This window comes from Diceros bicornis, chromosome 18 (assembly GCF_020826845.1).
Source record: "Diceros bicornis minor isolate mBicDic1 chromosome 18, mDicBic1.mat.cur, whole genome shotgun sequence".
Taxonomy (NCBI): Eukaryota; Metazoa; Chordata; class Mammalia; order Perissodactyla; family Rhinocerotidae; genus Diceros; species Diceros bicornis.
The window spans coordinates 19,574,413-19,601,601 of NC_080757.1; the positions used below are offsets into that span (position 1 = coordinate 19,574,413).

At 52.1% G+C, this 27,189-nt stretch overlaps 1 protein-coding gene across 3 annotated transcripts in view; it reads left to right on the forward strand.

The window, feature by feature from the left end:
- NOS2 (nitric oxide synthase 2) overlaps positions 1–27,189 on the forward strand; it is a 112,457-nt gene that overhangs the window by 82,506 nt on the left and 2,762 nt on the right. For all 3 annotated transcript variants that reach the window (XM_058560298.1, XM_058560297.1, XM_058560299.1), the window contains 22 exons: positions 1,415–1,499; positions 2,244–2,366; positions 3,414–3,562; positions 6,657–6,819; positions 7,606–7,697; positions 8,633–8,774; positions 8,866–9,005; positions 10,292–10,466; positions 10,558–10,659; positions 13,830–14,024; positions 15,096–15,178; positions 15,565–15,709; positions 16,627–16,731; positions 17,672–17,721; positions 18,091–18,265; positions 19,086–19,218; positions 20,099–20,177; positions 20,955–21,136; positions 23,296–23,459; positions 24,678–24,885; positions 26,501–26,588; positions 27,040–27,161. In XM_058560298.1, the coding sequence (XP_058416281.1) occupies positions 1,415–1,499; positions 2,244–2,366; positions 3,414–3,562; positions 6,657–6,819; positions 7,606–7,697; positions 8,633–8,774; positions 8,866–9,005; positions 10,292–10,466; positions 10,558–10,659; positions 13,830–14,024; positions 15,096–15,178; positions 15,565–15,709; positions 16,627–16,731; positions 17,672–17,721; positions 18,091–18,265; positions 19,086–19,218; positions 20,099–20,177; positions 20,955–21,136; positions 23,296–23,459; positions 24,678–24,885; positions 26,501–26,588; positions 27,040–27,161 (2,900 nt within the window). The remainder of the gene's footprint in view (positions 1–1,414; positions 1,500–2,243; positions 2,367–3,413; positions 3,563–6,656; positions 6,820–7,605; positions 7,698–8,632; positions 8,775–8,865; positions 9,006–10,291; positions 10,467–10,557; positions 10,660–13,829; positions 14,025–15,095; positions 15,179–15,564; positions 15,710–16,626; positions 16,732–17,671; positions 17,722–18,090; positions 18,266–19,085; positions 19,219–20,098; positions 20,178–20,954; positions 21,137–23,295; positions 23,460–24,677; positions 24,886–26,500; positions 26,589–27,039; positions 27,162–27,189) is intronic.

Below are 27,189 nucleotides of genomic sequence, written 5' to 3' on the forward strand. Positions count from 1 at the left end.
CTTACTTGTTCTGAATGTCCAGATTACCCTATATTGGCTTTTTGCTGGTGGGGCACCCCAGTCAGAGGGGTGATGAAAGATGGTCACGTGAGGGCACTGAATCACTTGATTCAGATACTAGTTGCTTTCCGATAAGTACTTATGTTCTCTTAAAGGGACACTATCTCTCTATAGTTATAAATCATGTGATGCTACTATATGATGTGTGTAGTTAATTATGTAATGTTAATATAAATATAGAGTCATTACTTTTTCCAATAATATAAACAATAAATGCTCATTCATCATATTCCAACATCACAGATAGGCATAAAGTGGAAAATGAGAGACCCTTGTAATACTCTCTGACCCCCTTTCCCCCTGGATGTGCCCGTGCATGCATGCACACCCCAGAAAATACTGCAAAGAATAGGGAACACAGCAGCCTTCATACTAAAATGGCCCATGTGTGATTAGCCCCCGGAGGAGACCTCTGTGGGGTGTGACTGTCAGAGGGGAGCTCACATGTGTGTGGCCGAGGGGAGTCCCGTGTCTTCTGTTCTCTGTAGCATCTGTCAGAAGAGTGAACCTGAAATCCCAAACCAGAACCAACAGGTTCTGAGTGATTTCAGACTATTAGGGCTTTTTCTTCTTCAAAGGACAGGCTAAATTCTTTAAATCTGTTGTTTTAAAGTAAATATAACCAATATGTTTTTTAAAAGTGTCCTTATCTTCCAGAACTACTTCCTGAGATATTTATGGATGACATGATGTCTCAGTCTTGCTTTAAAATGATGGCGGGGCTGGGAGAGTAGAGTCGAAACAAGATTGGCCATGGGTTGGTAGTTGTTTAATTGGGTTGAACCTGGGTGAAGGGCCCGTGGGGGTTCATTACACTATTATCTCTACTTGTGTATGTTTAACATTTTCCATAATAAAAATTTAGAATAAATAAATAAACCAAGATAAATCAGGTGTTTTAAATACAAAAGCTTAAGTCCCCCAAAATGAGTGGGTAGTGGGCAGTGCTGCTGCCCTGGGAGGGCAGTGTTGAAGGAGCCGTTCTCTGCCCATCCAGCCCTGCACCACATTTGCACTCAGCTTTTGAGGGAGCATCTTCCCAGAGCTTCTGCGGGTTACTCTTTGGGCTGCTAGCTTTGGCTCAGCTCCCCTCACGTCTTTTTGGCTTTGTAGGGGGAAAGCAAGAGAAGAAGAGGAGGAGGGAGGGTGGTGATGGTGCAGAGATGAGATCTGACCGACCGCCTCCCCCGCCACAAACACACATCCTCCTTGACTTGAAGCCATGAACTTCACTCCCACCCTCTGGACCTGAGTTCCCCCATCCATCAAATGAGGGAGTGGCAGAGGGGGCTCCAAGATCCTTCCTTCTCTGCCCTCAGATACTCCAGCTCATGATAGCTGTTTCCTTTCACAGTACAGTGACACAGGATGATCCCAAGGGTCACAGTCTCGGCAGGCACCGGAACGAGTCCCCCCAGCCCCTCACCGGAATGGTAAAGGTCAGTGAGTCACACGGGTGTGGGAAGCCCCTTCCTCCCTCTCCCAGGCAGATGCAGGCTGAGCAGCCTGGTGGAAGCTGGGGTCTGGGCAGTGAGTAGAGACCCGGGGGACATAAGGGGGCAAGGAAGGGTTTTGAGAGAGTGGGATGACCCATGGTGATCAGGAGTGGTGGCCCCCAAGTGCGCTGGCCCCTGGATGACCTGCCTCTGTGGGCTGGCAGGATGAGTGAGAGGAGACCATTCATGGAGCCAGGGGTAGTACACTCCAGAATAATCCCAGACTCAGCAGCTGAGCCTTCAGTCCCAACCCCCAGCCTCTATCCCACTGGTTCCATCTTCCCTAAGGGCTTTGCACCTCAGTGTTCCAGAGAGATGGGCAGAGAAATGGGTGGGAGAGAAGATGGTTTTCACATTCTTAAGTGCCTCAGTGGAAGGCAGTGGTACATTCTTCCTTGTCCTGATTTCTGTGACAGTAGTCTCCCTTGCATCTAACCTTAGTCCCTCCTGTTGCAATTCCTCTGAGGGAGGATTTGGCAGGGTCTTGGGTGAGGAGAGAAGCCTGGCCAGTGGCCCAGGCACCTGGAGCTCTTCGCGGCTGCCAGGAAAGGAGGAAGGACAGGACCGACACCCTGAGCCAAACCCACAGCAGCCCACCCACAGCAGCCCACCCCACCCAAAGCCAAAGCAGGGCCCAGGGGCCTGGGGTTGGAGGCATTTGGAAATCCCTGGTTTTTCCCCCTCTAGAAGTCTCCAGAATCCCAAGTCAACCTGGATGTGCCCCCATCGGCCTGCCCACGGCATGTGAGGATCAAAAACTGGGGCAACGGGATGACTTTCCAAGACACACTTCACCGCGAGGCCAAAGGGGTGAGAAGTCTGGGGCTGGAGGGAGAACCACCTTTGTCCTAAGCTGGTGAAACCATCAGGGCCCTGGGTCGATCAAACAGATGTCCCCCTGAGCAAACCACACAGTCATCTGCTTGGGCAAAGGGTGCTGGGAACAGAGACTGATGTTCCTTACAAATAGCAGTAGGAAGTAAACAATGCCAACTCCCTGTCCCCCCCGCCCCCCGGTGGATAGTGGCTAATCCAGAAGGTGAGGTAAATGATTACGGGAACAAATCCATTCTTTCTCAGAGAGACAGATTTTAGCATAGCATCGGGGAGAATTTTCTAACAGAACTGCTCAAACCTGGACTGAACTACGTCAGGAGATGGTGAGCTCCCTGTCACTAGAAGGATGCAAGTGCTATTTGATAGTAAATTGGAGAGGGGTCCAAGCGTCCAGTGAGTAGTTGGACTAAGTGCACTTTAAGATTCCTTCCTATCTTCTAAGTTTCTTATTCTAATGTTAGAATGCATTCTATGATTGTAAAGTGGGAAACAATTGAAAATTTCAAGACCGTGAAAGCAGATTTCCCACACCTTCCAGAAATTACCACAGTTAACTTTTGGGTGTACTTCCTCCCACTATTTTTTCTGTACCATCCTCTGACTTTGGGATTTGCACCCTTTCAGTTCATTTTGGCCAAACACCAATAATGTGTTCCCAGGAGCCACATCAGCCTCTTTCAATGAGAAGGTAGTTAGGATGTTTGCAGGGACTGAGCTGCTGGCTTTGCTCTGGATCTGGGGCCAGCTGGGGAGCAGGGCCAGAGAGTGAGCCTGGCGTAGGGGAGCAACCCCAGCTCACACCCACTGGGGTTCAGCCGGTAGAGAAAGGAGATCTGGGAGGGGAGAAAGCCTGGTGGACCCCAAGGAGGAGGTGCCACAGGGGTGGAGAGGGGCAACAGGGAGCTGGAGCAGCCGGAGTGGAAGGAAGTGGCCAGGAGAGCTGGCTCTGGAGGAGGACGGCCATCAACACCTGTGCCGAGGTGAGGCAGCCCGCCTCACCACCTGCCTCTCTCTTTCCAGGATGTCGCTTGCAAGTCCAGGTCTTGCCTGGGAGCCATCATGAACCCCAAAAGCATGACCAGAGGACCCAGGGACAAGCCTACGCCCCCAGATGAGCTTCTACCTCACGCTATCGAATTTGTCAACCAGTATTACGGCTCCTTCAAAGAGTAAGTGTTGCTTCCTGCAGGATCGCGGCCTCCCCCTTCCCCTGAGCTCCCCTGTCTCCAGCCATTTCCCTCTGCCTCCAGACCCCTTTCCTTCCCGGATTCACAGTGCATCCAGGGCTGCAGCATAGTTTTCCAAGGGAAAAGACCCTGGAATAGGTTCTCATAATCGTAAGACAAAGAGGCATGGCAATAGTGCTTGAAGTGTGGGTTGGGGGTATAAGTGTTTGAGTTTGAATCCTGGCTCCAGCAGTAACCAGTCCTGTATCCTTGGGAAACCCATTTACCCTCTTTGTGCCTCAACTTTCTCATCTATAAAAGGGGGATGATAATAGAACCTAGCTCACAAGATTGTTGTGAGGATTAAATCAGTTTAAATTGGTGTCCTGGAACAAAGTCACCTTGATTATGAATTGATGTGCACTCTTTTATTATGAAATGTTTGAGATGGAAAGGACCTTCAAGACCACCTAACCAAGCCCTCCTCCTACAGGTGTGAACAGGAAGGCCCAGTGACATACCTGAGGTCACCCAGTCCCAGCTAGAATCCAGGCCACCTAGCTTGGAGAGGCCAGGCCATACTCTTTGCTCTGAACACTCTGGGGTTTTATATTTGTGGGTTTCATAAAATATGTGGCTATTAATTTAAGCCCATTTATAACTTTAAAATAAAAATACACAAAGGGATAGTGAGACGGGATGGCCGAGGGAATGGCTCTGCTGTTCTATGGGCTGGGAGTGGAGTGTGGCTTTTATGGTACTGCCCCACTCAGCACTTCGCTGCATGAAGTGAGCCACGGAAGTGCACCTGGGACCCCTTTGGTGGAAAGAGTGGGTCCTGGTGATACCACATCCCCTCTGCTCTGACTCTACAGTGTCTGAGCTGGGAGAGACTTGGAGTCTTGACTTAGAAAGAGGCCGTTATCTTTGAGGGCCAGTGATCCTCAACCTTGGCTGCAGAGTACAGTTGCCTGAGGACCTTGATGCCAGGGTACCTGGGGCCGAGGGCATCAGGATCTCGGGAAATGGGGCGGGGGCAGGCATCTGTGTTCTTTAAAAGCTCCCCAGGTGACTCTAATGTCCAGCCAGATTGAGAGCCCTGGGGGTTGCCTGCTGTGTGTGCTGTGTAACTAGAACCTCTGCAGAAGTGCTTCATGACTGGGAGATTCAAGATCCTCGGACTTCAGCTTGGTGTTGACTGATGAGCCTTTTGGGGTCCAGGAATTTTGTTGATGGGCTTCATTGGGCCACTATATTGATGCTAACATTTACTGAGTGCTACGTATGTTCTGGGTCCTGTGTAAGTGCCTTATACATAATACTCACCACAACCCAGCGAGATTGGTACCATTATTATCCTCCCCCTTTTACAGGCAAGGAAACTGAAGCCCATGGAAGAGATGTAACTTGCTCAAAGTCACGCCTTCTGAAGTCCCAAAGCTGGGATTTGAACCCAAATAGTTTGGCACCAGAACTCTTGCTTTCAACTTCAATGTTCTGGTGTGCAGCTCTTTGACCCTGAAGGTTCCTGCTGGTCCTGGACCAGCTGGACCTGGGGGGTCCTGCTGGTGTTTGGAAGGCAACTGGGTGGGTGTTAGCCCAGGGATGTTCCAGGGATGCTCTTGGTGGCTGCTCAAACCCATTTGCTTCTCACAGAGGGAAGTTCTTCCTTACGTGGTCACATGTTAACACTACCGCGTGTGTTGGAGGCATCAGTGTTCTGGTGATCACTACTGTTTTCACGCTTGGATGCAGAGCGGGGAGTATTTCTAGAAGCTCTGTTTGGGGAGGGAGGGCTTCCAGTGGCGGGGCAGCATCAACCTCACCTAGCGGGTCCTTATGCCAGGAGTGTCCTTGAAGATAAATAGTGCCAAGTGTTTTGTCTTTGAGCTCTTTTCTTTAATCAAGGAAGAGTTGTCGAGACACTCTTCATCTGCAAAAAGGCCATTTTGTTCTGAGTCGTCCACTCTCCTTAATCAGGAGTTCATTCCTTGAATAGTTTTGTTTGTTGCCATTTCAAAAGTCTTTGGTGCTGATTGGAAATCTCAAGGTTGCTCTGCGTGTGTGTGTGTGTGTGTGTGTGTGTGTGTGTGTGTGTGTGTATGTGTGGGTTTCAAAGCCTTCCAGATTGAATCCCTCCCTGTGGGATATTTTTGAAGCCTTGGAGGGGAGAGGGGAAGCCTGTTTAGAAATCTTATATGGGATTTCTGGCTGAGTGATGCCGAGGTTGCGAAACAGCCTGCTGTAGAGACCACGCTGTGTAGGGCTCCTCCCTGAGCAGGCCCTGGGGCCCGGCAGGCTGAGTCCTGAGAGCCGAGTCCCGTCTGCGCTTGACCAGGGAAGCGTGGGCAGGCCCTCGACGTCTCTGGGCTTGCAATCCCTCCTGGGGTGGAAGGTGGAAGGTTAAGAGGAGGAGCTTGGCGTCAGGGCAACCCGAGTCCTGACTTTGCTGTCTATCACACTTATGTCCCCAGGCCGGTACTTAAACCTTAGAGCCTTGATGCACCAGACTATAAAATGGACACAAAAATGCCTGTCTCACAGACTCAGGGGGCCCCTGACTGTGAGTGGCTTTGCCCAATACCTGGCTCATAGTGAGAGAGATTGGCTCATCTCTTAACCATGAGAAGGTGGAAGGGTGCTCCCCCGGCTGAGAGGCAGGATATGACCGTGACTTGATGGATGCTCCTCTGTCTTGCAAGTGTCTGAGAAGCATTGCACTCCTTGCTCCTGCTCGCCAAGCTGAGATGAACATGATTAGAGAAAAAGTGCCTGGAAACAAGAGGGGTGCCGAGGGGATCAGGATCAGCTACGTAACTTTCATGACCCAGTGTAAAAATGAAAATGTGGGCTCCCTGTTCAAAAATGATTAAGAATTTCAAGATGGTGACAGCGGAGCATTAAACCAAGTACGGGACCCTTCTAAGCTTGGGGCCCGGGTCACACACTCATGCAGCTGGCCCTGGCGGGGACAGTCTCTGTGAGAGACATCTTGCCCTCCTGGTGTCCTAATTTGGTTCCTGCTTCTGTGGATTGAATTAATCTCCATTTAAGGCCATGTCATTGTTGATCTTCCTGATGTCTTCCTGTCCCTCAGAGCAAAAATAGAGGAACATCTGGCCAGGCTGGAAGCCGTAACAAAGGAGATAGAAACAACAGGAACCTACCAGCTGACGAGAGATGAGCTCATCTTTGCCACCAAGCAGGCCTGGCGCAATGCCCCCCGCTGCATCGGGAGGATCCAGTGGTCCAACCTGCAGGTGGGCTTCCTTAGGCCTGAGTGGCAGAGGAAGCTGGGAGGCGGGAACAGCCAAGCAGAGCTGTGCCCAGGGCTCCCCAGACTGAAGCCAGAGCTCTGGTCCTCTCTTCACATCTCTGAACATAAAATGGCGCTCATAGGGGCCCCTCTAGAAGTCTAGAATCCGATTTCAGCACCAGGATTTCTAGCTGACCTTTCTCTCTTGTGTTAAGTTTGGGAGACTAAATGCCGTCGTAAAACCAAACAACCTTGTTATTATTGTTGTTGAGGCCCTGGTGCCGCAAGAGAGGTTGTTTACCTCGACTGTTTGAATTCTTGGTCCCTAGAAAACATTTTGTTTATCCTAGTCTCCTAGGCCATCTTTACACTGGGGGATCTTTTCTTGCTGGAGAATATTAAAAGCCATGGACAGAGAAATTGATGAGAAATGCCAGTGAAACCAACTCTGGCTGTAAGGAAAAGTACTGGGGCCCTGTGTAAAATGTTCTCATGTTGTAAAGGAATCAGGCTGGGACTGTGGGAATCCTGATTCATGGTGCCTGAAAATCACGTTTTCTTGGGACTTGGGTTTTGCTAGGATCTTTCAAGTGGGCTCCCCGAGGAGAGCAGGAGAAAAGGATGGATGGGGCAGCTGTTGATGCAGAGGGAAGATGCCCTTCTCTGCCTGGTGTTGGATGGTGGGGGTTGGGGCTGCTGCCTTGGTCCCCCATGACTCAGCTTCTTATCCACCCTGAGGCTTCTGTTTTCACAGTCCTTGATGGGTGTGGTCTGGGTGGGCTGTGTGCAGGTCTTTGACGCCCGGAGCTGTTCCACTGCCCAGGAAATGTTTGAACACATCTGCAGACACCTGCGTTACTCCACCAACAATGGCAACATCAGGTGGGTGCGCCTTTCCCGAGGCTGCGGCTGAGGTCCACCCTACCCCCGAGTCTTAGCCAAAAGATGCAGGTGGGTTTAGGGGAGGCTCCAGGAGAAACCAGGGAGAAGGAGAAAGGAGAAAGACTCAGGTTTGTTCAGTGAGGCCTCAGAGCCCAGCCTCCAGGAGCTTAGCCCCGCTCAGTAGCCCATTTCCTTGGTTTGTCTCTGACTTGGAACTGTTTGGAGGTGATGGGGGGATCTTGAAGAAGCAACTTCTTCACTGTTCAAGGTTAGGGCTCCCCACTTTTTACGGGGGATGAGATGCTGGTTTTGCAGCAGGTGGCTCCAGTGTGGTGTTTTCTTAGAGTGGGGAGAGTCACTGCTCATCAGTATCCACCCCCACCTTACCTTCCCCTAGCCCTCACCAAAGAGATCAAGGCTGGTGGACTGAACAGCTCATTCGGGCATTCATTCATTTTTTTTTTTGTTCAGCAAACACTCAGTGCCACCACTCAACATAGGGCTAGGCATGGCAGTGGGATGAGGGGATGCAGACTAAGACCCTAAGATGCTGCTCCAGCCCACTGTGAACCTATGGCTTTCACTAGCCAAGCATCCAACTAACTTGACCTCAAGGAGAGCGATATGATGCCTTGGCTGGGGCAGCTAACTCTGCCTGAGGGATGAGGAGGGGTCCCTGGCGGGGTTCCCTGTGCTGGTCTTGAAGGAGGGTAGGAGCTGGAGGGAAAAGGAGGAGGGAGAGGGTATGTCAGGAAGTGGGGCAGGTCGTACACTGGCAGAGGCCTGTGAGAGCTTGGCAAGTCGGGGAGCTGCAGGAGTGTGGTTCAGTTAGCTTGGGTGCAGGAAGAGGGGAGGGAGAGGGGGACCAGTGGGGGATAGCTGGGAGCCCCCACTGGAGCCAGGTGGTAAATGGCACTGTCCTTGTCTTGGGGAAGGTCGGCCATCACTGTGTTCCCCCAGCGGAGCGATGGAAAGCATGATTTCCGGGTCTGGAACGCGCAGCTCATCCGGTATGCCGGCTACCAGATGCCTGATGGCACCATCAGAGGGGACCCTGCCTCCGTGGAGTTCACCCAGGTACCAGATCCAGCCTCGGTGGGTGAGAGTGGAGCCCAGAGGAGTCAAGGGGCCTGGTTCTGCAGACTCACTGGGCCTGTCTTGCCCCCAGCTGTGCATCGACCTGGGCTGGAAGCCCAAGTACGGCCGCTTCGATGTGATGCCTCTGGTCCTGCAGGCTGATGGCCGCGACCCTGAGCTCTTCGAAATCCCACCTGACCTTGTGCTTGAGGTGCCCATGGAGCATCCCAAGTAAGCAGGCTGGGGGGCTGGGGGCGTGAGTCACCATGCATGCCCCCTTCCTTTCCTGAGTGAGACCTTGGTCCTCAGGCCCTTCACTGGTTGTCCCCCAATGCCCAGCCAGCAGCAAGTGATGCCCAGAAGGCCTACCTTGTCACCTTGCATGCAGCTCTGCACTTGCATCTCAGGCCTGAGACTTATGAGGATATGTTGATGGTGAGGGAGAAGGAGAGGCTTAGACACATGGGGCCTTGGGAGCGTGGGAAGCAGTGACCCAGGGAGAGGAACCCTTGAAAGGCTCTGAGTTTCTCACACTGAGCAGCCTAGGCCTCCTTTGCCTTCCTGCCAACTTCTTAATTGTCCTTCTGACCATGGTAAAAGTCCAGGGCTACAGTGGCTTCAAGAGCTCATCTGGTTCAGCCCCTGCTCCAGGCAGCTCTTGTGTTACAAAAATACCTTCATATATTGAGATTCACTACATAGCAGGCATTGGGCTCAGCTCTTCTTTTTTGTCCCTTGAATACACTGAACTCAGTCCCACCTCAGGGCCTTTGCACTTGCTGTCTCCTCTGCCTGACATGCTCTTTCCTCAGAATTTTCCAAGGTTCATTTCTTCTTGTCAGTGAGCTATTTCCTCTGATGGCACCCACTCTGAGAAGTCTCTCCTGACTACTCAGTCTATAGTAGGCACCCTCACCCTCCATTTAACACATCACCTTGTTTTTATTTTCCCGTTTATTTGTTTACTGGTTTATAGTCTAGACTCTAGATCGCAAGCTTCTTGAGAATAGGGATCTTGCCTTTCTTGTCCAGTAATATATCCCTGACACCCAGCAGAGTGCCTGGCACACAGTAGGTGCTCAATGACAAATATTTGTGAAATAAATGCATATACAAATGAATGATACTATTTTCTTCACAATAATCCCACAAGTTTGATGCTATTATCTCTATTTTGCTGGTGGCTCAGAGAGGCTAAATAACATCCCAATGTCAGACAGTTAGTAAGCGGTGAGGCAGAACTTGAACCCAGGCTTTCTGAGCTAGAGTCCTTGACTGCTTTGCTGTATTGAATTCTCAGCATTACCCCAGGGCCTGTCATATATATGATGCTGAATGAATGAGTGAATGAATGCATTTAATGACTGACACCCAGTGCGCCCAATTCACCTCTCCAGGTAGGATTAACACTTACAAAGGAGTTTTCTTGGCTGACTCTTTTTCTGAAGCTTCTTTTGGGGGGTGAGCGTGGGCAAAAATGAAGGCCCCAGTGGCAGCTGGCCGTGCCTCCCTGCCAGGTACGAGTGGTTCCGGGAGCTGGAGCTGAAGTGGTACGCCCTGCCAGCCGTGGCCAACATGCTGCTCGAGGTGGGCGGCCTCGAGTTCCCGGGGTGCCCCTTCAACGGCTGGTACATGGGCACGGAGATCGGGGTCCGGGACTACTGCGACATGCAGCGCTACGACATCCTGGAGGTAACGAGGACCGTCCAGCTGGGCCGGCTGGAGGTGTGGGCCTGTGCGGGGGCCTGAGGGCTGACTCACCCCCGTCTCTCTGCCTCTGCAGGAAGTGGGCAGAAGGATGGGCCTGGAAACGCACAAGCTGGCCTCCCTCTGGAAGGACCGGGCTGTCATCGAGATCAATGTGGCTGTGCTCCACAGTTTCCAGGTGTGTCTGGTGTTTTGTGGGTCTGAAGACTTTTCGGTTAGGAGATCAGCTGGTCTAGCCACTCATCTCGTGCTTGATTTTCCCCTTACGGCATTGTCCATTTATTCATGCATCAGACAAGTGTTGAACACTCAGTTTGTGCCAGGCACTGGGCTAGGTGCTGGGGATATGGAGATCAGTAAGCTCTCTTGCTCATTCTAGGTCCTCTTGTATAAACTTGAATGCTTCTAGCAACAGGCAACTCCTTACCTCTCAAGACTGATAAATCCCTGAGTTGTCCACTGAATCCTGTCCTCTCTCAATTTCTCAAGGATTTTACTCCTCAAAATTTTCCCCGTCTCTCTCCTGTATCATTAATGTCTCCCTCTCCGCTGGATCATTCCTATCAATGTACAAATAGGCTGTAATGGCCCCCATCTTAAAGAAATAAATGACTAGCTAAGCGGATGACGCCCCCCAGCTATTACCTTGTTTTTCTGCTTCCCTTTACAGAAAAGCCATTGAAAGACCTCATTACGCTTCCTCATCCCCCAGCCACTCCTGTAATGCCACCACCTCTCTTATCCTCCTCCACTCTTTCAATCACACTGGAATTCTTGCTGTTTTTCAAACTCACCAAGATCATTCCCAACTCAGGGCCTTTGCACTTGCTTTTCCTTCTGCCGAGAGCACTCTTCACACAAATCATCCCATGACCAGCTCCTTTCCTTCACCGAGGTCTCAATTGTCAGCTCCTCGGAGTAGCCCTCCCTGACCACGCCATGTAAAATGGCACCCTCGTCCTACCTCCATCCTGTCTCTCTCTCTCATTCCTTGAACTCTGTCTTTATTTTTCTTCATAATATGTATTAGCTCCTGACACTATACAGTAATCTACTTCTTTCTTTCTTTCTTTGTTATTTCCCCCACAAGAATGTAAACTCCATGGGCTGGGGCCTTGTCTCTCTTGTTCATTGGTTGACCTCCAGAATCTAGAAGAGTGTCTGGCACGTGGTAGATGCCAAAAAAAATATGTATGGAATGAGTGAACCCATCCACATGAGCAGCGGCTGTGCTTGCTTCCGATGTGAGTGACAGCGTCCACCCCTTGGGCCCACACAGCAGGCTGGTTCCTGGGTGGGACTGAGCCCTCTGATCCACCTGCTGCTTCTCCTTCCTTTTGGGGAGGAGGCATGGGAGGTGTTAGGATATTACTTTAGAAGCTGGGACCATCTCCACAAAGTTGGCAGATGCCCTGGTGGCCAGGCCACTGGGCAGAGTCCTTCATTCATTCAGCAAAGTATACCAGGCATTTTCCATGTGCCAGGCTCTCAGCTGGACCAAGGATGTGAGTGGTGAACAAACAGGAAAACCCCTGTCCTTGCGGAGTGGAGTGGGAGCCGACATTAAACAACCGCTCAGGAAACACATATGATCAGACACTGCTCTCCAGGGTGGGTCACCCCACGGGCAGGTCAAGCTTGTGCTTGATGGGGGCGGGGTTCTGAGACTGAACAGGAAGAACCCCCCGGGGCGGGCCTGGTTTGGGAAGTCCCTGCCTGCCGGCCGTGGACCACATATCCGGACTCCTGGGGCCTCCAAGCACCAGCCTTGACACTGCAGGATACGGATATGTCCCAGAAAATCTGCTGCACCTCAGCTGTCCCCTGCCCATTGCTGACCACGTCCCTCTTCTGCCCGAGAGTCTCCGGGACTTCCTGGTCACCCTCCTTCGGGGTAAACTTCAAAAGACTTAGGCTTGTTTTTTCATCTGTAAAATGGGAATAATAGTAGTACCTCTCTCACTAGGTTACTGTTAGAATTAAATGAAAGTGTATGCAAACGTTTGGCTGCACTGCTTGGCCCGTAGTGAATCCTCAGCAAGCGTTAGTTTTGTTGTTGTATTTTTATTTATTGTTACTGCCATTACCACAACTATCATCATCAGCTCTTGAGCTTAAAACTCATCCAGCACCAGGAGTTGCTACATGTGTCTGGATAAAATTTTGGAAGGTGTGGCTGGGCCTGTAGGGCCCTCCATCAGCTGGCTCCTCTTGTGCCTCTGGCCTTGACTCGTGCTGTGTCCTCCTCCAGGAATGCCTGTCCCCTGTCTAACTTGCACTCGTCTCTCAAGACTCATCTCCTCTTAGGAGCTGTCTCTGAAATCCTCCATCTCTCCTCCAGGCCTCTGTCTGAGCTGAGTCCTCTCCTCCGCCCTCCATCAGCACCTGCATTCCCCTCATTGTATCTCCTATCAGACCACACGGGACGGCTGACTTTCTTCTGCCTCCCCTACTTAGAATATAGTCTAATGCAGAGAAGGAACCACGTCCTTTCACCTCTATAGTGGCCGTGCCTTATGTAATACTTGGCAGATAGAAATAATAATAGCAGCTAATATGTATTGAGCACGTTCTATGCTTTACTTCTGTTAACTTACTGCATCCTTTCAACAACCTCATGATGTAGAAACTGTTGTTATCCCCATTTCACAGATGAGGAAACTGAGGCTTACTGAGGTTAAGGAACTAATAGCTCAAGGTCACATGGCCAATAAGAGGCCAAGGTTTGAACCACTACATTAAACATATGGCTCTTGACTGAATGAGTTGCCCCGGACATTGAGGGGTGTGGCTGCCCTTGTTGGATCATTCCAGGAAGGCTCAGACCCCTTGACTCCTAATTGTAGGATGTGGACATTGTGGGGATTTGTCTTCTATACACCACAGTCCCCCAATGCTTCAGTCCTCTTCAGAGGTGCCTAGTTTCATCTTGGCCGAGAGAGCCATGTCCTTGGGGAAGTGACTCTTGGAACTCTCTACTGAGTCACAAAAAGGCACTGAGGTTCGATTTTCTGCATCCAGAGAGAGCCATTTATTGGGATTTTGGGGAGAATTGTGGGTGTGGCCTGAGAAGCTGGACACCGCCCCCAGAGGGCCAAGAGGAGGCCACCATGCAACCTGTGGGCTGACCACGGCTATGGTGATTTCTTGGGCTCCTTTGGAGGTTCTGCAAGTGCCTTCCATTTGGATATGTACTTTTAGCAGTGAGGAGGGGGCCTGGAGGAATTGCTCTCCCATTTTACGGATTTCCAGGCCTTCCCATAGTCCATCTGGGAGCCCTGCAGCCCACGGGCTACTCTCCTGATTTTCCCACCCCTCAATTCCCCTTCTTGTCTCCTTCTGATTTAGAAGCAAAATGTGACCATCATGGACCACCACTCAGCTGCAGAGTCCTTCATGAAGCACATGCAGAATGAGTACCGGTCCCGTGGGGGCTGCCCAGCTGACTGGGTTTGGCTGGTCCCCCCGATTTCTGGGAGCATCACCCCCGTGTTCCACCAGGAGATGTTAAACTATGTCCTGTCCCCTTTCTACTACTACCAGGTAAGGGAGGGGCCTTTCTCTCCTCTCCATGTTGGGAGCTCAGGGGTGGAGCGAGAGAGAGAGTGTGTGTGTGTTTGTGTATGCATGCATGCACATGTGTGCAAATGTTCCTGTGTGCGTGTGTATGTGTGTACGTGCATGCTCACTCATGCAGGATGTATGGGGGAGGATCAGGGACACAGAGGCATATTTTTAATGCTTTCTAGGCCTTACTCAAGGATGCCGAGCAGCTTTTGTCCATTTCTGCAGAGTGGAACTGGAGGAAATACATCTTATTGTACCTTTAGTGGCCCCTTTCTCTGATGGGGTTTAAGCTCCTGAGGGTGACCACATTGCACCTACCTCCTAGAAACAGTCACACAGCATAACGGTGAAGAGCTTAGCTCTCAGGTGGGACACACCTGGGGGTGATTCTGCCACTTCCTAGCTCTATGATCTTGGGTGGGTCATTTCACACGTCTAAGCCCTCATTTCTCATCTCTAAAAAGGATAAGCATCAACTCCACGATAGGAGGTTGTTCGGATCACACGAGCTGGTGTATGTAACTGCTCAGCCCAGTGCCTAACCCAGGGTGCCCTCAGTAACCGTTACCTATTGAAACAAATTCATTTTTTGTCAAAAAGGACTTTGGTTAGATTTGGGGAAGAGCTTCCTTACTCTAAAGTTGATAAATAGGGTGACTTGTGCCTGTTGTCACGGCACCTCCTTTTGCTCTCAAAGGTATCCCAGTTTGGACTATACATTTCTTAGTCTTCCTAGTGATAAGACACTAAAAACGAAACAGAAGTGGGGCCTCTTCCTTCCGGGGGGACACTAATGAGAATAAAATCAACTCACCACCCGGTATGAGCAGGCGCTCTGCTGGACACTGAGCTGTGACTCTGAGCGAGAGAGACAGACAGACACAGCCTTCCCCTGTGGGGCTTTCAGTGAGGTGGGGGTGGGGACAGGGCCTGCTCTCCCCCTCAACTCACGATGGGCATGAAGGGTCCTCTGTCTCTCCAGCATCCTCAAGCCCAAGCTGAGCCAGAGGGCCCACCTTGTCCTCACATCTGCCTTCTTTTCTGAAGGTGGAGGCCTGGAAAACCCACGTCTGGCAGGATGAGAAGCAGAGACCCCGGAGAAGAGAGATTCGATTCAAGGTCTTGGTTAAGTAAGTGGGAGCAGCCAGTGTTGATGTTTGAACTGCAGCCCTTCCTTCTAGTTAGCCTGCCCTTCTAGGCGTTGAAGGGCAGAGAACAAAGCAAAAAGATGATCTTTATGGAGTTTGGCTCCCAGAGGTCCAGACCCCAATTCTGAGGATGGCCTGCTGCCATTTACCCAACCTTCTCTCTCCTCCATTTTCCCAAGGGGCTGAGTAGTGGGTTGAGCAGGTGGGGAGGGGAGAAGGGTGGTGAGGCAGGATTGAGAGCTGATGAGAAACGTGGGTTCTTTTTTCTCAACCTGCCCCACTTTAAAGGCTGTCCCCTCCCATTCTCCCAGGCTCCCATCTTCCCCTGGGAGGCTGACTCAGCGCTGGGTGTCTGTCTGTCCCCACAGGGCCGTGCTCTTCGCCTCTATGCTGATGCGCAAGACCATGGCATCCCGCGTCAGAGCCACAATCCTCTTTGCCACGGAGACAGGAAAATCAGAAACACTGGCCAGGGACCTGGAGGCCTTATTCAGTTGTGCCTTCAACCCCAAGGTAGCTGATTCAGCTGGATGTGTGCTGTTTTCTCTGCCTGTGTGCAGAGAAGTCGGGGGAAACTTAAAGTGGTTAAAGCGCTCCTGGATGTCCAGAGCCTTGGATGTACTGATGTCCATTGTAAATCTGTGATAGAAGAACACATTTGTGTCCAGAGATTCCCAAACTTACATAGTAAATAAGTTTTTCATAGTGTTCCAGGGAACACAATTTGGGAAACACTTTCCTAATAAATCCAAGCCTCAATATTTGTGAGCTGCTCTAGATGAATGTTATTCATGTTTACTGAACCCCTGCTATACAGGGTATGGTGCTAAATGTGAAGGGAGCAAAGGATGAATACGATGCAAACAAATAAAACAAAACCCTAGCGGTGACTAATTCATTCCATCGGTGTTGGGTTTTATCCTTCATCACTGAAAGCCTCCCAAGTCAGGGCGGCCTGGGTGGAACGCGAGGCGGTGACACGCGTCACCTGAGATTAGCTTTGGGCAAAGCGTTTGGGTGCCTGAGGCGCCAAAGGAGTTGTCATTTTTGTAACCGGCTCATCTCATTTTTGTGGAAAGTATGTCCACACTCAGAATTCACAATAGCGGGGGAAGTGGTGAGCAGTGTTTTAATTTGGGACATGCAGTATTTTGGAGGTGAGCCCTGCAGGGCGTCCTGGCGTGTTAGCAGTGGGGCTGGAGATGGGACGAGCATCGAGGAGGATGTGTTCCGATGGGTTCATTTGATGGGGATTTGCTGAGCACTCATCCCCTCTGTGCCACACCTGTGCTGGGCCCTGGGCACAGAGATGATGAATGGGGCTCCCGGCCTGGGTGGAGGGAGGGAGGTGCAGGGTGTCTTGGGAGGGACGGTGTGGAGGGCCCCAGGCTGGCTGCTTAGAGCTGATGTCCGCCCTCGGTGCCGGGCAGGTTCTCTGCATGGACGAGTACCTGCTGAGCAACCTGGAGGAGGAGCAGCTGCTGCTGGTGGTGACCAGCACGTTTGGGAACGGAGACTCCCCCGGCAATGGAGAGGTGGGTGGCCCAGGTCCCAGTGGTCTAGGGGTGGTAGGGCCTGAGAGGACCAAGGGAAGGATCTGGGGGATTCAGCGTGTCCTGAAGAGGGTGCTGGGGGTAAGTGCCCAGGTCACTCGGGGCTGCCCCTACGTCAGCCATTTGCCCGCCTCCTGTGTATATCTCCACACGTGTGTGCCGCCTTTCCTACGACCTACTTAATATGTCAGTAAATTAACCTCCCTTTCTAATTCAAAAATTCATGTTTAAAGGAAACTATATTACGCTCACAAATGGGAAGCCAGCAAAAAGTAAATCCAATGAAAGCCAAACAAAGTTATTGAATTTTAGCTAGATACTGTTGCCTAACCATGGCTTGCTTTGTTTTTTAAAGAGAGTAATAAGCAAGTCTTAGAGAGATGTTAAGGCTCCGTTAGCACCAATCTGAGACTTTCTGTTTAGTGTTCCGAAGGACAAAAAAATAATTGAAACAGGAATAACAAAAAAATACAGAAAAGTGAATACTTTCTTACCATGTGATTTGACACTATTTCTGTTGGGTTGTGAGCCGCCTAAAATTATCTTGAGTTCTTAGGAAATCAGGGTTATTTTAGAGAATATGGGACCAGTTGTCACTCTCACCAGGTTCCAAACAAGAAGAGAGCCTCATGCCCCATCAGGAGACCCTCTGGAGATGCCCTGCTGTGGGGCAGGCCCCCTCTACCACAGCTGGATGGCTTGGGGCTGGCTGTTCTGGGTCCCCCACCGAGGGTCAGGCCTACGTGAGTTGCTAAGGCTGAATTGGTCCTTGAGCCCCAGCCAGGTGGCCCCACGCTTAAACCAACTTCCATTTGTGGTTCTGGAACCTTCTTCTGCCAGATGTGGCCAGTTTTTAAATGGGCCACCAGAAGAAATTTTATTAACCCTATCCTGAGAATTCTGTGGTTCTGTCTCTTTCTAGAAACTGAAGAAATCCCTCTTCATACTGAAAAAGCTCACCAACAAGTTCAGGTGAGGCTTTGTCCCACTCCAACTTATCTGAGTCCAGCCCTATGGGCTCAGAGTCTGGGTTCCAGGGATGGAACTGGGTGTGTCTAAGGGGGTCTTCTCTGGGATGTCCAGGCACAGAGAGAGTCTGTCCTCAGAGTATGTCAGGGGTCAAGCCAGGAAACTAAGTCCCTCTCGCAGATCTGCAGGCCAAGCACAGGGCTGGTCACAGGAGGCTTGGGAGCCGGGGAGGACCAGAAGGGGTCATGCACTGGCAGGTCCTGTGTCCAGCTGGAGTGGGAGTGTCTGAGGCTGGCCTCACAGGCTGTCGGTGCCAGGCAATGCTTGCGTGGGCTGGCTCACCCCGGGCTCCGTGTGTGTCCCCCTGGGCAGGTATGCCGTGTTTGGCCTCGGCTCCAGCATGTATCCCCAGTTCTGCGCCTTCGCTCATGACATCGACCAGAAGTTGTCCCACCTGGGGGCCTCTCAGCTCGCCCCTACCGGGGAAGGGGACGAGCTCGGGGGGCAGGAGGAGGCCTTCCGCACCTGGGCCGTGCAAACCTTCAAGGTCAGTTCTCAGCCCGAGCTGCGCCCCAGCACGGATAGGGATGCCGTGCTGCACTCATGCTCAGGACATCTGTGCTGGGCGTCCTGGGCGGCATGACCCCTACTGGTCCTGTAGTCATGGTCCCGGGCGTGAGCTGGGGTTGCAGGCCCAAGGGCTCAGGTCACTGATGCTCTCCCTCAACCCAACAAAGAGCTCCACTTCAAGCATGTGTCCCCTGGGTGGGAGAAGGTGGCCGAGCCCTCAGGCAGCTTTGGTTTAAGATCTTTCCCCCTCTGATTATCCAGGTCACCTCATGACCACCTTGTCTTGTATTGGTCTCCCAGCCACAGAGAGCTTGGGGACAGGGACCACGCAGTTGAGTTCTTTGGACCTGTGTCAGTATCTCAGTAGGTCTTTATTGCTTGGGGCTTGACCCCACTGATTTAGAGAACTCCTCATTGAAGCAAAATGTTTCACCCAGCAGTGGTACTCAGGAGCACTGGCTGGAGTGGGGGCAGACGTGGTTCCCAAGCCCAGGCCTCCTCCGCATGATCCCACATCAGGACAGTGGGAGTGATGAGCCTGTCTCATGCTGTAGGCCTGTGGATAAAATGAGATACTGTCAATATTAATATTCATAATAATAGAAGTAGCTCCTACGTGCCAAGCCCGGCCACCTCTTTGAGTCCTCGCAGCAGCCCCATCAGATAAGTGTGCTTAGTACTTATATGAAGTACTGAGCTTGGCTGTAACCTACAAAATGGTAGCCCCAGCGGTGGTGATGCTGCTGCTGCTGATTATGGGACGATTATTAACACCGGTCTGCTCCATCTTCTTCCAGGCAGCCTGTGAGACGTTTGATGTCCGAGGCAAGCAGCACATTCAGATCCCCAAGCTCTACACCTCCAATGTGACGTGGGACCCGCACCACTACAGGCTCATACAGGACTCGCAGCCTTTGGACCTCAGCAAAGGTACCCGTTTCCCTGTACCACACGGGGCTTGTTTGCCCATCCTGCCGGGGTGGGGGTCTCTGAGCCCCAAGCCTGTGGTCAAGGGGACCGCTAGGACCCTCTGAACAGAGGCAGATGGCCTGCCAGTCATCTCCCTCTTGTTGCATCCAAGAATCTGTTGGGATGCAAGACTCAAGGGCTTACTTTGTCTCCGAGGGAGGCTGTTTCAAGAGGAAGCCCTGGGAGGGTGGTGGAGAGAAAAGGGAGCCTCCTGTGGGCCAGGCACTGTGCTGGGCTCTTTGCTCACCAGCTCTAAGTGAGCCCTGACGAGTGTCCCGCGAGAAAGGCACAGGCAGAGAAACTCAAGGCCAGGGAGGTGAAGCTAGTTGGTAGCATGTGGCCAAGTTGGGATTTGAGCCCCAGCTTTCCAGCTCCAATAGCAGCCAAGTATTGTAAAGAACATTTTGTGAGGCAGTTCTGAACTTCAGTCCGTGAACTCTCTGTGGGGCCCTCTGGAAGCTGTGCCTCCGAGATCCCTCCTTTCTTGTACCACGAGGACAGCGGTCCTGCAGGTTTCTGCATGTTCAGGACACCCCCAACTTCAGCTGTGCTCCCCCGTGGAACCCAAGCATGGGGATGTCCTAGAAATCCCCATATTTGGGCAACTAAATTGCATTTCCCAGCACCTGGCATCAGCACAACCACCCTCTGTCAGACCAGGGGTCTTTATCTGTGATTCAGAAACTCAGTGGGAGAAAGGACAGGGAAAAAAAGACCCACCACAACCCCAGGGGACACCCCAAGGGTAGTGTCCGGGGATGGTTGACTCAGGCCTGTGGGGGCTAACCCTGCCAACACTAAGAGAGACTTTGCTATTTCACTGTCTGTCTGTGCCCCGCAGCCCTCAGCAGTATGCACGCCAAGAATGTGTTCACCATGAGGCTCAAATCGCGGCAGAATCTACAGAGTCCAAAATCCAGGTAGGCTAGAATTACAGGGCTTCTTAGGTGACATTCCGCAGATTTTATCTGAATAAAGAAAGGACCAGAGCAAGTCATTCTTTGAAAGGAGGGGAGAGAGGAGTCCGCTGGCATTAGCAACGATGCATCAGTAGGGCCAGCTTTACCAGTAACCCCTGTGGCCACCAGCGCCCTTGTGTCTGGTCTCCACTAATCATGGGCCAGTTTCCCAGCTTGGGACCTCGGCACCTGCTTCACTTCCTGTCCTTTGTCCCTTAACCCTTTCACTACAAGGGAAGGGCAAGAGAAATTCAAACCATTTGACTCTTTGTTCACAACTTTCAGGAAAAGTTCTATCCCCGCCAGGAGAGGCAAGTGCTGTGGACTCTCCACAGGTTTTGTTTATCTGTGCTGTCCTCCCCCATTCATTAGGAAAACTGGGCTTTGTTCTAGTAACTGAATTTGTGCTGGGGACAAGGAAAGGTTTGTCTCAATGCCCACGTATCTCCCAGTGGGATTCTCTCTTTAGGCAGAGTCTGTGGTCAAGCCCTCGGGGGCTCAGAGGGCTGCACAGGGAAGGGTGCGGCCCATCCTCTCCCCACAGGGAAGCCACAGGCCTGGTCAGCCCCAGGGCCCTCTTGAGCGCCCCAGCCTCACTGGACGCTGGCGACCTATGCTCATGGAACCAGGCAGGAGAATGAAAGGAGGGCACATTTCCCAGGGAAACTGGCCCACCCATCAGGGAACTCTGGAGGAAATCCTGCTGGCGTCACCAGAGGCTTCTTTTTCCTTCTCCAGCCGCACCACCCTCCTGGTGGAACTCTCCATTGAGGCCAGCCGAGGGCTGAGCTACCTGCCAGGGGAGCACCTTGGGGTTTTCCCAGGCAACCAGCCAGCTCTGGTCCAAGGCATCTTAGAGCGAGTGGTGGATGGCCCCGCACCCCACGAACCCGTGCGCCTGGAGACCCTCGACGAGAGCGGTGAGCCCTCTGCACGCAGCCTCTGCTGAGGCGGCCCCAGCATCCTCCCGCCTAACCCCCAACCCGGCTGACAGGCTGGGCCCCGGGCCTGTGCTGGAGGCAGCTAACCCTGTCCTTCCTGCTGAGGGGGCGGGCCACCCAAGCCCGCACTAAAGCAGCTTTGCAAACAGTCCTCACCTGGCTGGCAGGCCAGCAAAAAGGGACACTTCTTTGGGACTATCTGCCGAGCACCAGAGGCTGGGGAGACGTTCTCCTTTCTTTCTTTTGCCCACTCGGCCACTTTTTGGTTGATTGAATGACTTATTTATTTTTCCTTTGAAATTTTAACTGGTCACATCTATATACCAGGCAGGCCCTGGGCTGCAAAAAGGAATGAGACTCAGTGTCTGCCCTCAGAAAGCTCACCACCTAGTACAGGAGGCAGACACGCAAGAATATTCATAAGTGTTATAATAATAAGAGGAGCAGCTAGCATTTGTTGGGTGATTACTACATGCCAGCATTTTACATGCATTGTGTCTTTAGTCCCTGCAATAGACGTGTGTTTGCAGCTTGCTTGGTGACAGAATAGAGAAATGTGGAAACAGTGTAGAAAGGGTGAGCTTTGAGGGTTCAAGTCCCTGAGCCATCACTTACTAGCTGTGTGACCTTGGACATAGGAGTTCACCTTTCAAGGCTTTCTTTCTCTGTCTCTAAAATAGAGACAATAGAGCCTTGCTTGCAGGGTTGTTGTGAAGAACAAATGAGTAGACACATGTGCAGCCTTCACAATTCCTGGCACCAAATAAATGCAAGAGTGGAGTAATGTCCATTTCCTGCAGGCTAATGAGCATTTGTCCAGAAGGTCAGAGAGGGGGTCCAGCACACCCTGAGAGTCTCGGATCCCAGAATTCATAACCTCCTTGCTTTTCATGGCATCTAATTTCACACTGTTTCACCACTGAGGGTCTCATTTACCCTCCCTTCCCTGGGCAGTGGGCAGGCACAGGCCACAGGTGACCAGGAGAGTGTGGTTCCTCCTGGCCATCCTCACCGGGGAGAAGATGCTGTCCTAGGGAGGGCCCGGAGCACCCCTTCCTGTGCTGAGGTGACGCTCTCAGTCTACGTGGCGAGCACTGCACGGGGGTGACAGGCCCCAGGAGAGATGAACTCATGAAATCAGCGATCACGGGCCCCCAACCCAGAGGAATAGCTCCCTGGCCTTGGCTTCCTCGGTGATAATGACAGCTCCAAAGTCTGTGTCCCCCTAAAGGAAGTGGCCTAAATAGGAAAGTGGAGTGAGAGAAGCAAAGTCTGGCATTATCCCCCACTGTCCAGCAGAACGTGAGAGAGCCTGAAACTCGGGGATGCGGGGACACAGATGTCCTCATGACTGTAAAGAGACAGATGGGGTTCATCAGGCTTTGGGTCTAGATGAAATAACGTAACACTAATATTTTTACCTACTATTTATTGAGCAAATGTGTACCAGACCCTGTACCATTACACACGCATATTTCAGTCAGTGCTCACACAAACCCAGAGAGACAGGTCTGTCGTCACGTCCATTTCACAGAGATGGCCCCTGGGACTCAGAGGGTTCAGTCACCCAGCGAGTTAAGTGGGGAGCCAGAGTTGGAAACCATGTCTCCTGACTTCAGGGTCCATGCTGGGACCACCCTGCACAGTGCCTCTGGGGACTCCTTGAGACTTGTCACCTCACTTGGGATGATTTGCTGCTCACCCAGCACCTCTTGGTATGGTGCCCCAGGGGACTGCAGTCATGGGCTTTTCTCTAAATGAACACCGGGCTTTGGGGGTGTACATCAGTCTTTGGTGGATTTAGTCACTGTGAGTCTGTGGTTCACTTGCTAAAGTTAAGTATTCTGCTAACGTTCCGGTCTGGGCCAGAGAGGGACCGGACTCTGGTGCATAGTTAGTTTTACAGGATTGTGTCAACTTGGGTGCCCTTTGGAGGGCTGTTGATCAGTCTTCCCTGGCAGCCTTATCTCTGGGCACCACCTTCCTGAACATGAGTTGAGCACATGAGCCCTTTTGCCATTCATGGAGCCAGAACTTCACTGTCCTCTCTCCCCTGCAGCGGGAAGGTGGAGGGTGTCTGCCCCAGAGGCCTCAGTGGGGCATTATTTTCCATCCTGATTTCTTTTTTCTCTATCCAGGCAGCTACTGGGTCAAGGACAAGCGGCTGCCCCCCTGCTCACTCCGCCAGGCCCTCACCTACTTCCTGGACATCACCACCCCCCCAACCCAGATGCTGCTCCGAAAGCTGGCCCAGCTGGCCATGAAAGAGGCCGAGAGGCAGAGGCTGGAGACCCTGTGTCAGGTGAAGGTCAGGGCTGGGGGTGAGGCAGGGACAGCGTCCCAGAGTTGGGGGGAGCTAGAACACAGAGCTGGTCTTTCAAGGGGTGATCCACCCCAGCTTCCCAAAGTGAGACTTGTCAAAGTCTGGTGGGACATCAGCCATCCTCTTGCATCCCATCCCTAGGACACAGTTGTATTGAGTAAACTGAATCTTTCTGAGTGTCTGCAGGATGCAATTGAAGTGCTTCTTCAGAAATTGGCTAGAGGGCCGGCCCCATGGCTTAGAGGTTAAGTGCGCGCACTCCGCTGCTGGCGGCCCGGGTTCAGATCCCGGGTGCGCACCGACGCACCGCTTCTCTGGCCATGCTGAGGCCGCGTCCCACATACAGCAACTAGAAGGATGTGCAGCTATGACATACAACTACCTACTGGGGCTTTGGGGGAAAGAAATTTAGAAAAATAAATAAAATTATAAAAAAAAAAAAAAGAAAGAAATTGGCTAGAAAAGGAGAGCCACTATGTCCTGTCTGTCTTTGTTTTCCCCAAACCTGGAACAAGCCTGGAACTTAGGAAGTGTTAGAGGATGGATGGTATGGATGAATGGATAAATGGACATAGTGACAGATGGGTAGTTGGATTAATAAATTAATGAGAGAATGCATTAACTCACCTGCCATTTTCTAGGCCGCAGTCTTTGCAAAAGACATTCCATGTCATTATTACCATCATCGTTATCGCTAATTATCTAGATTCCAGTCACCTCCACTGCTGTTATCCTATGGCTGACTGTACTAACCTGGCACACGTTTTCTCATTTAATTCTCACAGCATCCCCACAAGGTAGGGTATACCATCCTCATCTCACAAAGGTTAAGTAATTGGGACAAGAACCACAGCTAGTAAAGACATCCAGTCAAGGTTTGAACCCGGTTCTGTATGACTCCAAAGCCCTGCCCCAGTTAGATTATAACAAAGTTTTGACTCCTGCCCACAAGTTGCTGACAGTGAAGTCCTAAGCACACAAGGTAGATAAGTGCTACTCGCTGGCCTGAGTTCCTCCAGGACAGGAACTGTTTCCCCTCCAGCTTGGTCGTCTCAGCACCCTGGACAGCGCACGGTACTTCAAAGTGTCTGTTGAGGGAGGGAATGAATAAAGGAATGAATGAATACCACACTGTGACAGCCTCTTCCTGGTGTGGGGCAGGCACCCTGAGTCGCTCACACTGCTCTTGGCTTTCAGCCCTCGGAGTACAGCAAGTGGAAGTTCACCAACAGCCCCACCTTCCTGGAGGTGCTGGAGGAGTTCCCGTCCCTGCGGGTGTCTGCTGGCTTCCTGCTCTCCCAGCTCCCTATTCTGAAACCCCGGTACTACTCCATCAGCTCCTCCCAGGACCACACACCCACGGAGGTCCACCTCACTGTGGCCGTGCTCACGTACCGCACCCGAGGTAAGGCTGGGGCTGGGGCTCTGGGGCGTCCAACTCTGCTATTTACAGCCGGCTGTTCAACATCTCTGAGCTTCATTCTCCTCATCAGTTAAACACCCACCTTCCAGAGTTGTTAACAGCAAGAGGAGGTGTGTGGGCGAGATGACTATGAACCAGGCACTGAGCTAACCCTTTGTAAGTGTATTATTGGTAACCATGTGAGATGGGTACTGTGTGCATTTTACAGGTGAGGAAACTGAGGCACAAAGAGGTTAAGCCAGTTGCTTAAAGTCACACGGTCAGCAAGTAATAACTGAGATTCAGACCCAAGTAGTCTGACTGCTGAGTCCAAGTACTTAACCACCCCACTCCACTCTACTGTCCTACTCCTGTTCGGACAATTTAGTGAGATCAAACGTGGAAAGCACCCAGTCCTTAGTGGAAGCCCAATGAGTCTTCATCTTCCTGAGAGTCCAGCTGAACACAGGGATGATTCCGCCTGCATTGTTCACTCACTCACTCAGCGATGATCTATTTCATCTGCCTCTTTGCTTGGCACCATGGTGGGTGTGGAAATACAGCACATGTATCCCTTGATTTCATGGAGCTTCCCATCAAGAAGAAGCAACGAAGAGAGAGCATGGAAATAGACGATCATCATTATGTGGGTGCTAAGAAGGAGAGCACAGGGGCTCTGCGGGCCGAGGATGGGGGATGGGCTCACATAGGCTGAAAGGTCGAAAACCATGTCCAGTAGGGTTGATGCCTCTCCTGGATGAACCGTGCCCTGCCTCGCCCTCTGGAACTGAGTGTTGCCTGGGTTCGCAAAGCTGGGAGCTGGCCCACACCTCAGAGCCCTCTGTGCTCTGAGAAGCACAATAACACAGTTTCTAAAAACTGGGCAAAGACTCTATTTGCTCTGCCAGAGAATATCCGCCGAGGCCAAATCTTCATCCTCAAACCAGGAGAGGAGAGGCAGGCACATCATGTGAGAGCAAGATTCCATGCAGAGGAAAACCAAAGGGTCTTCTTAAGTTGGTGGGAGGTCCCCTTTAATACTGGACCATTGGGAAGGGAATGTAACCCAGAGAAAGGCGGGGTTTCCACAAGCCCAGGAGGGGCTAGTGGGGGAGACAGAGAGACGCCTGAGAGGACCGAATGCTCAGGATGTTGTCCATCACCCAGGGTCCCTATCAGCAAGGGTTATACTCATGGAGACACTCTGGGGCAGTGACTGTGGCCACCCTGAGGGGCCACATTATGCTACTGTCATCAGAGCTGAGTGGTGTGCTGGGTGGGTCCCTGGAGAAACTCTTAGAGGCAGCATTGGAGTAGGAGTCAGGGAAGCTGAGCTGTGACCTGACTCTACTGCTGCCTGAGTGACCTTGTACAAGTCACTTTTCCTCTCCGAGACTCGGTTTCTGCACTGGCAACAGGAGAGGCTTGCGCACTCTCTAAGTCCCTTCCAGCTTTCACGAGCTCTGGGAGCATGGAGAGTGTATCTCAGAACCAGGAGAAAACCAGCCCCCTCAGTAAAGCTGGCAGAGCACCTGAGCTGGCTGTTGGAGGAGGCGCTGGGATGGCCCTGCACAGGCGCTAGGGGGCGATGTTGGTCAGGTCTGTACTGTCCTTGCAGATGGCCAGGGTCCCCTGCACCACGGCGTCTGCAGCACATGGCTCAGCAGCCTGAAGCCCCAAGACCCGGTGCCCTGCTTTGTGCGAAGGTAAGCAACCCCCACACTCTGTCCATTGTGGGCCCACGGGCCCACGGGAGTTCTGGGTTGAACGGGAGGGATCTGGGGTTTAGTTTAGGTGCCACTCTGGGCCCCTTGGTCCATGAAGAAGGCATTGGGCTCACACTGGGCCTCTCCATTCTATCCCTTGCTACAGAGTGTGGCCAAGTCTCTAGCAGGGATAGAGATGCAGTGCTGGTGGGGCCAGAGAACAATGAGGCTCAGCCCTTTCTCACAAGGCCCCAGGGTGAGGTGACCGCGTGGCTGGACAGGGGAATGAAGCAACCTGCAGGACTGGGGAAATCTAATTTGAGCTCGTTGTCCTCTCCCCATCCCAACACCACCTCCCCCAACCACACCCCCAGCTCCCCAGCCCCTCTCCTGCCTGTGCATCAGGCCAGGGTGCCTGAGGACTGGGGCCTCTCTCCTCTCTCCCCTTCAGTGCCAGCGGCTTTCAGCTCCCCGAGGACCCCTCCCATCCTTGCATCCTCATCGGGCCTGGCACGGGCATCGCCCCCTTCCGCAGTTTCTGGCAGCAGCGGCTCCATGACATCGAGCACAAAGGTACAGCTGGAGGGTTTGCGGGGCCTGG